Below are 13,528 nucleotides of genomic sequence, written 5' to 3'. Positions count from 1 at the left end.
CTCACACTGGGCAAACCTAGCCTAGTTCCACCTAGCTTGATGCCCCTTTCTCTTTGCCCATGGTCAATAGTAGCTCGTCTGCTGCCTGCACTGATCTGATGTTATGCATACTGTTTTTGTACATTACTCTCAATGTTGCCGGAAAAACTAATTATGCTACTGCACCAAAACTTCTGAAAGCCTCAAGCCTCCTTTTAAACTCCCATTGCTTCTCAAGAGTAGCCCTGGACAGATCGGATCGAATCTGAAAATTAAACCCCTTGCCACTCACAGATTTCTGCTTTAGGGCCAGGTTTAAAATGGTCTCCTTAAGGGAGTAATTGTGGAAGTTGACCAATATTTTTCTAGGCTTAGACCTTTGGGGATTCCTTCTGAAAAGTTCTCTATGAATGCGTTGAATGTCTAAAGATAGCTCTTCCTCTGACTGATCCAAACGCAATGCTTCCCTCAGTAGCGAGATAACAAACTGCTTGATGTCAGAGCCTTCTTTGTCTTCCGGAATATTCAGGATACGGAGATTATTCCATCGGGCATTGTTCTCTAGCGTCTCCATCCTCTCTGCCAACGCTTGTTCCTCTTTCCTGAGCGAGGTAATACCCACTTTTGCTTCATCCAGATGTAAGGACAGGCCCGTTACTGTGTCCTCTAATGTCTCTGTTCTCAGAGAAAGATCACTTAACTTCTTGTCCAGGGATTCACAAAAACATTTGATATCTGCCTGGTTAGCAGCAGAAGTCTCAAATCCCTTTTTTATGTCGGCCGACAAAGATGTGAACATCACCTGTAAAGATGCCTGTAGGGAAGTGGTCAAGTTTATATTATCGCAGTTAGCCGATGTATCCCCTTGCCTACTATCTTGCAGACTACCCCCTTGTGGACCCCCATCACGGGGGCCAGGTATCAAGAATGGAGGAGCCAGCAAAAATGGCGGAGCCAGTGGGGGGGCCAGAACCAAGGCAAGAGGTGGGGGGTGACCCGATGAACCAGAGGAACCCAAGGTTTCCAACACAGAGATGGAACTATCAGGAACTTCAGTAAGGGTAGAGATGCCAGCAATCTCGCCCTCTTTGACTCTATCTCTATCACTGTCTCTGTCTAAATCAGATTCCATATTGGCGCCCAAATTTTCTGGACCCTCTGCACTGCCTGTCGCCATATCAGTTAGAGTATTATTAGGCGGGAAACCAAAATTCATTACCTCCTTGGGACCTGTAACCTCTGATATTGACTTTTCGAGAGAATCACTGGGAGAGATATTATCTGGTAATAGTAACACTTGAGGAACCACCTTAAAATAAGACCTAAGTGATGGTGTTATCTTGGACCCCGCACTAACAGAACTTGAAGTTTTACACTTGGCATTAGCGTCCTTAGACCCCTTAGTTGATTTACACGTATAGGCTCGCTTCGTCTTAACCTGCCCTGTTAAATAGGTGGAAAGTTTCTTTTTGGCACTGCCAACGTTGTCAAAGATGGCGTTAAGCGGCTCCACAAGCTTCACTGGCTTAACCACATCTAAGCATAAGACAGGAGCAGGGGTAGGGCTTGAGCAATATACTGCAGGGAGCCTAGTATTTTGCATTTGTACACTCTTGCTTTTTTTCCCTCTTTTGCACTCTCTTTTGTGCCCCTTACGTTTTCTCATATGGTGTGCGCCCCCTGCCAAGGGCTGCACTAAGCCCCCACCATTACCGCCGTTCCCACCTTCACCTTCACCAGAATCGTGGCCGTGGTCGACAGAGAGCTCCCCTCCTCCAGTGTTTCTTCCGACGTCTCTACAGGTACCTCCGCCTCAGCAGCAGGGTTCACAGCGGCTCCAGGATGACCCGGAAGAAGACAGCAGGTCCAGCGTCCACGTCGGAGCTCCAGGGCGGCAAGGCTCCAAACCAGTGGACCCAATGACAGTGGCAAAATCATAGGTGAGCCCCGGAGCACTTTCAAAACCCCCGACCGGATTGCAGTGTCAGCAGCACCCACAGCAGCAAGAGCATCAGCAGATGTATCCACAACAGAGCACGCCCCCTCCAAACACATGGGGCCTAATGCAGACGGGACGGCAAAGTAAACGCAGCAATCTTGCACAAGGGGAAACTTACTCGAGCTTTCTCGGAAAGACGAAATTACTGAACACAATGTCTAGCAGTGACTAGCAACAGCCTCACAAAGCATGCATCAAAGTTTTCACACCGGTATCATTGAAGAAGTTTTCACAGACGGGAACCCAGGAGCAGAGCACTGCAGCAGCTCAACCGGCTGCCGCCATGTTTCCCCGAGACAAACTGGTATCAAAGTCTTGTATGTAACTAGAACAGTAACTGCAGTTTCACGATAATTTCTTGGAATGGGCAAAGTCTTGAGGGGATCTCTACGGCTTCTTGTGTAGGTGGGACTTACCGGATTTTCCAGATTACCTCAACTGTGACGACGAGTGCTTAGAGTGGCTCCGTGACCCATCTCAAGACCTTCCTCTAGACTGAGATTGCGAGCGTCCAGCAATGAGGAGCTGAAGGAATCGATAGGGACTGCCTAGTGGTGATCATCTGGGCCTTAGACGAGAATAGTTTGGCCTTCTGTTTGGTGTTAGCCTTTGTGTGCATTGAAAAACAAGAGTCTTAAGATAAGTTATGTAATGATCGAATCCAAGGAACTGATGCCAGTATATAAGTCGACAACAATGTCTTCTCATTCAGGAAGCCGGACGCCATGTGGCACTAACTAAAAGTATGGGAGAGCTACTGCTGTGGGGGGAGAGCTGGGGTTTCAGGACGCAGTCTGGCACCTGTAGAATATTCATGAGAAAAGGAATCTACTGGAAGAAATATCCATTTTGAAGAAGAGCCAAGATTTTCCCTTGCTTACCTTAGACTTCAAGTCCAACCTCTTACTACTTTAGCCCTTACAATATTTTCTTCAAGACAGGTCCCTTCTTGGTCCCCTTATAGTGCACACTCCACGTTAGTCTGTTTTATCGATCTGCACTTAGAAAATGTATGTTCTCTTCCTCTGCCTCGAACTGAGCAGTCGTTAAGACAGGTGCTCTCGGACTCATTATTTGGATTGCGCTGGACCATAAACGGTTACTTGAAATTGATAGGTTAGATTCCACTGCCAATGATATTTTGCATATATTTAGCATATTTTAGGTTGATTTGATTAATCATTACCTGTGAGCCTTCTGAAATGATTATATCATTTTTTTTAAACCTTTATGGTTTGGACTTTGAACTTTGTCACATGTGGATTTTCCTGTGCTCGGTTTCTAACATAAATTCTCCTAGTTCGCATGAAATTTGTAATACTGTTTAGGGCTCAGGTCGTGAGGAGACTCACACACAGCCCTGATGCATCAATCTTCCATTTTAAATTGCAATAAATGCTGACAGAGGACAAGCAGGTGAGAGGGCCGTACATTCAGCTGGTGCACCACAAAAGTTAAGGCCTCTTAGTGCTGAGGGAATTCCTGCTGTACTGAACTTACAGGGTAAAGACATCCCATAAGTATGAATAAAGGTGCCTTGGTTATAAGTGTACATAAGAAATCAACACAGACATGACAGATTATTCAATCACAATAATTCATTTCTGAAAACCCAACAAATTCCCATTACTCCATGCAGCACACATACTCACTTTATCATTCCATCGGGGTTATCTATGATGGCTGCGCTGGTGTGTCCAAGGACATAGCCTGGGATCCAGCCCTCGGCTGCGGGACACTGATCAGTTGCGGCTCTGAACACCAGAAACATGCTCTGTTGGTTACTTGCCAGAATTTGTACCACCTCTCCCTGGCAAACATTGATCTCATCCTCCTTCACCGCCATGTAATCGTATGTCACCAACATGGTGGAGATATTGCTACTGCTGCTAATTTCACTCTTTGGGTGTAGTAACAGAGATGGGGAGACAAGAAAGAACAAAGCAAACAATATTTAGGATTAACACAGACAAAATTCTCAATGATTATACAACATACATTGTGCAATACTACTGCCTATAAATCTGAACCACCTCCTCTAATTTAACTAACACTCCCCAGCACACGTCGAGTATAAGTAAAGTTTCTCAATTAAGCAGTGTACATAGTTAGCACAATACATATATAATAAACACAATTCTTTTATTTCTCTTCTTGGTTGTTTTTATTAGCGTAGATCTTCAAACAGCTCCCAACAGCCAACACATGTTTTGTCGCAAACAAGGAGGTTATCCCGCGACTTTCTCAAGGCTATATCTCCTCAGTAGAAAACTTTCGATTTGTGGTGATACTTCCAACTCACAAAGGGTTTCTGTCCAGGCGGCGTCAAAGTCAGTATTCCTATCAATATCCCGGGTTTTCAGTATACCCAGTCTTCAAAAACACCTGTTACCGTACTCGGCTTCACACGAGTGGCGATGTCTGATATCTGGAGGAACTGGAATGAAGCCTTTTGAAACCTTTATTATATATGTCAATGTCAGAGTTTCTTATATAGCGCAGCTTATCACCGTGAGGTCTCAAGGCGCTTGCAGCATAAGGAACCAGAAAAAAGGTGAATATGTATTGAGCTAACTATGTACAAAGCTTAGTTGAGAAACGTTACTTACACTCGACGTGTGCTGGGGAGTTTTAGTTGTTCTTGTTGGCTCAGGCCTATCTTGAGGAGGTTGGTGGTTCTCCTCATCTGTCAGCACCATCACGTGAACCTGGTATATCCAGATATTTTATTGTGTGATTCTTCCTAGTGGCACCATTCACCTGAACTTAATACCAGTGTCAGGGGTTTCCCCCTCCTCTATTTTAATATGCTTCAAGGCAAAGTTATAAGACCTCATTGCTTATAAAAACAAAGTACAAGTCAGAATTGCTAACATAATTTTTTATGTTAAAAATGTTGCTTAAGTATTTTACTGCAACATTTGTATAGTGCTTACTATCCCTATGTTAGGTGCTCAAGACATTGACTACATGGGTAGATCACTGTACCATGTAGGGTTTTGGTTGGAAGTGTTTGGTCTTTCTTTTGATCCTAGTGGGGAGTGTTTCCTTGTCATGCATGAGAACCACCAAGGTGCGGTTACCATGCTATGGGATTCAGAGCTTAGCAGTGTGATGGATCAAGAAGTGTGAGAGATAGGCGTAGAGTTTATGGTTTTCAGTAAGCTGGCAGCATCGAGCACCTCTGTAGGTCTCTTTTTGGTTATTTCTTATGCTCATAGCCCTCTGCACTGATAACTACATTCTGAAATATCTTGTTTAGCAGGCATAGGTTAAAGGCAGAAATGATGGAGAGACCGGCTGAGACAGACTTTGTTAATTTCATCCCAATTTTGACTGTCATAGTGAGATGCCAAGAAGTGGCTGTAGTATGTTGCTAGTCTGGAACTACAGTGTGGGCCTATATTAGAGTCCTTTGTTGGCCAGTAGGCGTTTGGAAGATCTCTTCATTATTCAGTGCCTTTTAAATTAGTGATGCATGGTTTATTTCTGACTACAGGTATAGTACAGAGTGATATATATATATATATTCACTGAAAAACCCATAGGTTTCAGGCCTGATATAGTTAGGAATTAGCATTTAAAAAACCTTTGAAATTCACTGAAAAAACTGTAGATTTTAGGGGTGTTATAGTTAGCTGGACATTTCACTCATACAAAACCATTGAAATTCCTCCGATATAGTTAGTTGTACTAACTATATCTCGCGCGCCCGCAATCCACTGCTGATGATGTCACATATTACATCATTCATGACATGGTCAGTGACATTACTGATGACATCTCATTTGTATATTGTAATACATTGACTGTATCCTGTAATATGCAACGGCATAGTTAGTTTTTATGATTTGGATAAAGTTAAACAGTATAGTCTACATCTTCAATCAAAACATAAACAGTCAAATATGTCGATTACATTTTTATTTTATTCTTTTCAACGTGCGCGCACCTCGTGTTTTTTTATTTTTTTTTTAAAAAAATGTTTGCCCTTCGGGGTCCTTCAAAGACCCCCTGAGAAGGCCTAGGGGGTCAGGGAGTCTCTACCCTGCCCCCTTTTCACGTTCTCCACTATTGTTTTTGACTCATTTCTGCCTCGAGGGTGCGTGCAACGTGCGTGCACCTCGCAATTTTTTTGGGAAAAATTTTTTTTGCCCTTCGGGGTCCTTCAGGGACCCCATGAGAATGCCTAGGGAGTCAAGGAGTTTTTTCCCTGCCTCCTTTTCACGTTTTTAAAAGCTTTTACGAAAATCGGGTAAAACGTCATTTATATGCAATGGTCGCGCAACGTGCGCGCATTCGTGCGCACACGTTGCGTACACTTAAAGTCATGTGACATGAAAACAACACTTTTGATTGGTTTATAGTAGTTTCTTTTCCAGAATCTTGAAAAACCCCACTCACTTCCCTCACTATCTCTTTTGGTTTCCTGAGAGAAGGATCTCTGCTTTGTTCCAGCTTTTTTCGTATCAAAATGACAGAACAGCAGCCACAGGATTCTTCTAACTCTGATATCGACTTGGTGGAAGAGCAGCCACGTGCCAAGAAGGTGAAGGAGTCCTTCATCTGGCAATTTTTCACATATCCTGAGGGGCAAAAAAAAGTGAATGCACCGAAGGTGAAATGCACTATCTATGGAAGTGTGCTGTCGAGGGGTGACCCAAAAAAGAAATATTCTTTCAGCATCCACACCATGATGCGGCATGTGAAGAAGGTGCTTCTGAACAACTATGCACGCGCTTCCACAAGAGCCCTGGCAAGTGAACTTCCAGCTGCTGTCCCCAGCACCTCATCCGGAGCAGCATCTCCATCAACATCATCTTTAGAAGTCCGGACACTTTTGGCCAAAGTTCATATAAAATGTAACTTTTGTTATGAAATACTCTGCTATGGAGAGCAGAGCGTTAATCTAATCGAGATAAAGATTAGGGAGCACCAATGCTCCCGAAGATAATTAAAAAAAAAAATTATTTTGTTTGTTCCTGTTGAGCAGTTTTTCGTTTCCTGTTTATTTTTTCCTTTCAAAAAATACAAAAAAAATATAAAACTTAAAAAACGACAAAAAAAATACAAAACAAAAAAGACAAAAAAAACGGTTCTTTTCAGAATTAACTTCACTTCTCCAAGAAGAGCTATATCTCTTATATACTGTGTCATACTTTTTTTGAATGAATGTGTAGTGTATAAATGAATGACTGAGTGTAAGGGAGGAAGGGACTGAGTGAGGAAAGGGTAGTATGGTGAGTGAGGATAGGGGAGTCAAAGAGTGTGTAGGAGAGTCAATCAATCAAGGACATTTATAGAGCGCACTACCTACCCATAGGGTCTCAAGGCGTTGGGGGGAGGGGGGTGCAGTTACTGCTCGAACAGCCAGGTCTTCAGCTTCTTCCTGAAGGAGAGGTGGTCTTGGGTCAGGCGCAGGTCGGGAGGGAGGGAGTTCCAGGTCTTGGCGGCCAGGTAGGAGAAGGACCTTCCTCCTGTTGTCGCTCTTCGGATGCGGGGGACGGCGGCGAGGGCGTGGTTGGCTGAGCGGAGGTGGCGTTTGGGAGCGTAGAAGTTGATTTGGTTGTTGAGGTAGCTCGGGCCTTGGTCGTGTAGGGCTTTGTGTGCGTGGGTGAGGAGGCGGAAGGTGATTCTTTTGTTGACGGGGAGCCAATGCAGGTCTCTGAGATGTCCGGAGATGTGGCTGGTTCGCGGGATGTCGAGGATGAGTCTGGCTGAGGCGTTCTGGATCCGCTGGAGTCTCTTCTGGAGCTTGGCGGTGGTGCCGGCGTAGAGGGCGTTTACGTAGTCCAGTCGACTGGTGACGAGGGCCTGGGTGACGGTCTTCCTGGTCTCGGTGGGGATCCACCAGAAGATCTTCCGTAGCATGCGTAGGATGTTGAAGCACGCCGAGGAGACGGTGTTGACTTGCCTGGTCATGGAGAGAGAGGAGTCCAGGATGAAGCCCAGGTTGCGTGCGTGGTCTGTCGGTTTGGGTGCGGTGCCCAGGGCGGGAGGCCACCAGGAGTCGTCCCAGGCGGAGGGTGAAGAGCCTAGGATGAGGACCTCCGTCTTGTCTGAGTTCAGTTTCAGGCGGCTGGTCGTCATCCACTCGGCTACCTCTTTCATCCCTTCGTGCAGATTGGCTCTGGTGGCGGCGGGGTCGTTGGTCAGGGAGAGGATCAGCTGGGTGTCGTCGGCGTAGGAGATTATGTTGAGGTTGTGTTGGCGTGCGATGGCCGCGAGGGGGCTCATGTAGACGTTGAAGAGGGTGGGGCTCAGCGAGGATCCTTGAGGGACGCCGCAGATGACTTCGGTGGCCTCTGACTTGTACGGTGGTAGGCGGACTCTCTGTGTTCTTCCATCGAGGAAGGAGATGATCCATTCCAGAGCCTTCTCCTGGATTCCGACGTTGCTGAGGCGCTGTACTAGGGTGCGGTGGCAGACAGTGTCGAATGCAGCGGAGAGGTCTAGGAGGATGAGGGCCGCTGTTTCTCCGTTGTCCATCAGGGCTCGGATGTCATCGGTGGCGGCGATGAGGGCGGTCTCGGTGCTGTGGTTGGCTCGGAAGCCAGACTGTGAGGGGTCGAGGGATCCATTTGTCTCAAGGAAGGCAGCCAGCTGCTTGTTGACGGTCTTCTCGATGACTTTGGCTGGAAACGGGAGGAGCGAAATGGGGCGGTAATTCTTGAGTTCGGTGGGGTCCGCTGTGGGTTTCTTGAGTAGAGCGCTGAGTTCGGCGTGCTTCCAGCTCTCAGGGAAGGTGGCGGTGTCGAAAGATGTGTTGATGATGTCTCGCAGGTGGGGTGCGATGACAGCGTCGGCTTTGTTGAAGACGTGGTGGGGGCAGGGGTCGGTCGGAGATCCTGAGTGGATGGAGTTCATCGTGCGGACGGTGTCTTCGGTGCAGGCGCGGAGGGTGGTGGTGGGGGGGTGGTACTTCGGTCGTGGTGTGCGTTGGTTGGTTGTTGAAGCTGTTGTGTATGTCCGCGATCTTGTTGTGGAAGTATGAGGCGAGGGCGTTGCAGAGGTCTTGCGATGGGGTGATGTCGTTGTTTCCTGCGCTGGGGTTGGAAAGCTCTTTCACGATGTTGAAGAGTTCCTTGCAGTTGTGTGCGTTGTTGTCCAGCCGGTCCTTGAATGCAGTTTTCTTGGCGGCGCGGATCAGCTGGTGGTGCTTCCGGGTGGCAAGCTTGAAGGTGGTCCTGTTGTCCGGTGTTGGTTCCCTTCTCCAGACTTTCTCGAGGGCTCGGCAGTTCTTCTTGGAGCTCTTGAGTTCGTCGGTGAACCATGGGGCTTTCTTGCTGCCGGATCTGCTGGGCGGGGTCCTCAGTGGGGCGAGCTCGTCCGCGCAGTTGCTGATCCACTTCGTGAGGTTGTCTGCGGCCTGGCTGGGGTTCGCTGAGCTGGCAGGAGGGTGCTGGCTCAAGGAGGTGGTGAGCTGGTCGGCTGTGATCTTGTTCCAGCTTCTGCGGGCAACCTGTTGCTGGTGGTGGTGGGTCATCGTTCTTTTGAAGGTGAAGTGGACACAGCTGTGGTCCATCCATTGAAGCTCTGTGGCGTGGCTGAAGGCGATGTCTGTGCTGGATGAGAAGACTGTGTCGAGTGTGTGTCCGGCGAGGTGGGTGGGGGTGGACACCAGCTGCTTGAGTCCAAGATTGGCGAGGTTGTCGAGCAGGGTGCTGGTGTTGCGGTCGTTGTTGTTCTCCAGGTGGAAGTTGAGGTCCCCCAGGAGGATGTAGTCAGCGGAGGGGAAGGCATGCGGGCTGACGAAGTCGGCGATGTCCTCGCTGAATTGGGTGCGTGGTCCCGGAGGTCGGTAGATCAGGGTGCCTCTGAGGGTGGTCTTCGGGTCGGTGTGGATCTGGAAATGCAGGTGTTCAGCGGTGGTAAGGGTGTTGTCGGTGCTGGTCGTGATACGGATGGTGTTTCTATGGATGATGGCGATGCCTCCTCCCAACTGGTTGGCGGTGCGGTCCCTCCGGGTGATCTTGTAGCCCTCTGGGATGGCGATGGCGATGTCGGGTGCTGAAGAGGCATTCATCCAGGTCTCCGTGAGGAAGGAAACGTCAGGGGCTGTGGTGTCGAGGAGGTTCCAGAGTTCGATGGCGTGTCTGTGGACGGAGCGGGTGTTGAGCAGGATGCACTTGAGGTGGGTGCTGCTGGTGTTCGACTTGGCGGGTGCTGGTGCGGGGCAGAGTAGGGTCTGCTTTCCTTTGGTCACCCCAATTTTTGCTTTTTGATTCACTGGTTTTCGACTTAATGTGGCTGCGGTTCAACAAAAAATGGTTCAGCACACCATACAATATATAGTGACAGTATTAGTGAGGTTAATAATATCAATAAGCCATGGAGTTTTCTTTTCTTGTTTTATTCCAAATCTTCACACACAAGTAGCCAACGCGTTTCGTCCGAAGGACTTCTTCAGGGCGAATAGTAATCAAAGGTTACGTCTTGTATTCTGTTTTCCTGGGCTTTATCAGTGAGAACCAGTCTCTAGATACTTTGATGGAACCAGTCTCCAGATACTTGGATGGAAAAGATTCTTAATTTAGGATGGACTAGTCAAATTTCTGTGATTGATGTATTGCAGTGGAAACGAAAATAGGGATGTCAAGATTCACATCCATAGGTAGTAATATCAATATTCACCTTCGACAAACAGTATATCTCCGTTCTTCTCGGTCGTCGTATCGAATAGGTAGTTATTCGAGACGACGACCGAGAAGAACCGAGATATGGGCACCTGCTTTCCCCCACGCAAAATGCAGGGTAATAACCGCTCCCAAGCACTAAAAGACAGCGCTCCCAGGCGCTATAAGCAAATAAAGCGCTTCCAGGTGCTTAGGGGTCCACCAGTACAGCAACAAAGTCCTTGTAAAGTTCAAGAAGGTAGGCAGGGGGGCAAGGCTGGGCCAAGAGCCAGCTCACAGGGCCTCCAGGCAGGGAGGCAATCCAAGTGGCGGTCCTCCTGCCCAGCAACAGCAGCAGCCCCCTCAGACAGGATCCTGGAAGAGAACAGTTTGTAAGGGGACACAGCCCCTTTTTATACACAGTATTCCTTTGTCTGAGGTGCAGGGTGGGGGAGAAACCAGTCGCAGCTGGTTTGTGAGCACTCTGGATGTGCTTAGCCCCTCACTCTATTCACTGGCAGGGCTAGGGTCGTTAGACGCACCACAGGGGGCGGAGCCAGCATTGTGTGGTGAAAGCCCAGCCCTATTCAGGACCCAGGTGCACTCCCTCCCCAGCCATCAGCATGCTAATCTCCACACTCACCACCGGGCAGACCCATTATGACTCATGGAGCCTGGCATCCCAGCCAGCTCCAGCCAATCACACGCCAGCACCTGTACAGCACACATACAGCCATGTCTAGAAGTAGCACTTCCACACTAGACACATACACACCGCATACATAATTTTGCAGCATTCAATCACACGAGTACGCACATACCAGACTCGAGCCTGCATACCCCACGCATCAGGAACTACCACGGACACATACATTCCCCATGCATTCCTATGGGAGGGCAGGCCAACCTTACTCCATGCACTCAGAGTGCGTACGCACTTTCCACTGGGACACAATGAAAGTGCGCAGAACCAAAAAATCACCATCACCAGGTCACCATTAACAGCAAAAAGTTTAGGGGTGAACCTGCCAGAAGGGCCAAGTCCAACAGTCACTCCTATGACAGGCCTTAACAATCCTGGAGGCAGAGTGCCTGGTTTTATGTGAGATGGTGCTCTAGCATGAGCTGAGCCTGTCTGCAGCTTTCGGAACCATTTCCTTATAGCTGTTCCAGGATATTGCCATACCATATTCTCTTAAGTGCATTATAATCCTCGCGGTTATTGCTAACTTTGGTTTGGCTTTATCAAAACATGTCGTGTACGGTGTCATACACTTTGGAATACTACCCCCTCGCCAGTTCTGGCGACGGGGGTAGCATTCCACCCTTCTCGAGGGAGAAGACATGTTACTTTACCTAAACGCGGTTAAATCTAACCAGAGCCTCAGCATCACAAAATGGATGCTGCTATCACAGACACAAGTCTGGCCTCCTGCTGCTGACCGAAACTCCGGCAGGGGAGGCCTGGACAAATGGTATCCTGTCACAGGGAGGTGTTACACCACCCCAGACAGGAGATAGTGGATTGAGGCAGGCAGGGCGAGTGAAACTAGACACTGCCTGGGGCGCACAAGGCTCCCCATGCATAGCCCACTTCAAACCGGTGCTGGGGCACTCCAGCCCCAGCTCTTGCGCGAAACTGGACAAAGGGAAAGGGGTGTAACCACCCCCCTTCCTGGGTCCCACCCATAGGAGGGACCTAGCAGGTAATCCAGCCCCTTGATTTGGAATAAAGGTAGGAACTGTGTCCATAGACTTTAGATTATCCTGACTGAAACTTTGAAACGAAACTCTGGACCCTTTGACATCCCACTTGACGTGGAAGACTGAAGAATCTCCCTTGTGGTCAAGGAGTGACCACCCTGTGCAAACAGGCACCATCCAGCTCCCAACGGTTTGCTTTGTTGCAGCTCCCGCCGGAGCTCGAGCAACAGAGATCGACAAGAACCGGATTCCCAGACATCCAACAGCCCGATCCAAAGCCACAGCAAAGCAGAGACCCGTGGAGGCAACGTGAGACGTGGGACCGGCCATCTTGAAAAGACTGCGAAGTGCTGACAGTGCAGCTCCCGAGACATCCTTGAAGCTGTGCATTGGGGTTTGAGAAGCCCCAGCCCTGAGCAGCTTGAGCATCGAAGTTCACCCCTCCACACTCATCGAGTGCTGCGTGGGGCCCTTTTGCATTTTCCTGCTCGACGCGTCTGTCTATGACGACGAAACTATTCTGCTGGTCTGGTTGCTCCAGACTGGCCCTCGCGCCCCTGAAAAGGAGCCACCTCTCTGACCTTGCTGATCAGAGTAAGAAGTGATCTTCGAATCCTGTGTGGGTTGCCTTTGCCAAGGCCTGTTGACTCCGATCCGGAAGCCGACACCGCCGACAGCGAGAGCCTTCGTGGGACAGCTCGTGATCCACTCCTGGACATCGTCGATGCCCCAGAGTCCACGTGGCAACAGAGTCAAGCTTCTCGACAACCACCTGAGTGCGCCCGACATCGCCTGGTTCCTTCCTGGTGCCATCCTAGTCACTGGCTAGTGACCCAGACTCTGTCCCCTCTGCTTTAGGGGACAGAGTCTGGGTCACTAGCCAGTGACCAGGAAGGAACCAGGCGAGGTCGCGAAGCAATCAGGTGATGTTGTGAAGCTGGTCTCCGCAGCCATGGGGACCAGGAGGTGTCGACGACGACCAGGAGCTAGATACGGACTGTCCCACGAAGGCTCTCGCTGTCGGCGGTGTCGGCTTTCGGATTGGAGTCAACAAGCCTCGGCAAAGGCAACCCACGCAGGAATCGAAGATGGCTTCTGGATCAGACCAGCAAGATCTGATGGGCTTCTCCTTTTCAGGGAAGCAGGGGCCAGTCTGGATTAACCAGACCAGCAGTGTAAATTCAAAGGTTCGTCGTCACAGAGGCCACTAGCCAACGGGCAAGTGACCGGA

At 48.9% G+C, this 13,528-nt stretch overlaps 1 protein-coding gene across 1 annotated transcript in view; it reads right to left on the bottom strand.

The window, feature by feature from the left end:
• The window catches only part of TRIO (trio Rho guanine nucleotide exchange factor), a 5,246,815-nt gene that overhangs the window by 1,057,618 nt on the left and 4,175,669 nt on the right, over positions 1 to 13,528 (bottom strand). Inside the window, exon 49 of the mRNA XM_086965300.1 lies at positions 3,631 to 3,878. Coding sequence (XP_086821426.1) covers positions 3,631 to 3,878 — 248 coding nt within the window. The remainder of the gene's footprint in view (positions 1 to 3,630; positions 3,879 to 13,528) is intronic.

This window comes from Lissotriton vulgaris, chromosome 4_1 (assembly GCF_964263255.1).
Source record: "Lissotriton vulgaris chromosome 4_1, aLisVul1.2, whole genome shotgun sequence".
NCBI classification, from domain to species: Eukaryota; Metazoa; Chordata; class Amphibia; order Caudata; family Salamandridae; genus Lissotriton; species Lissotriton vulgaris.
This window is presented reverse-complemented; position numbering and strand designations above follow the sequence as displayed.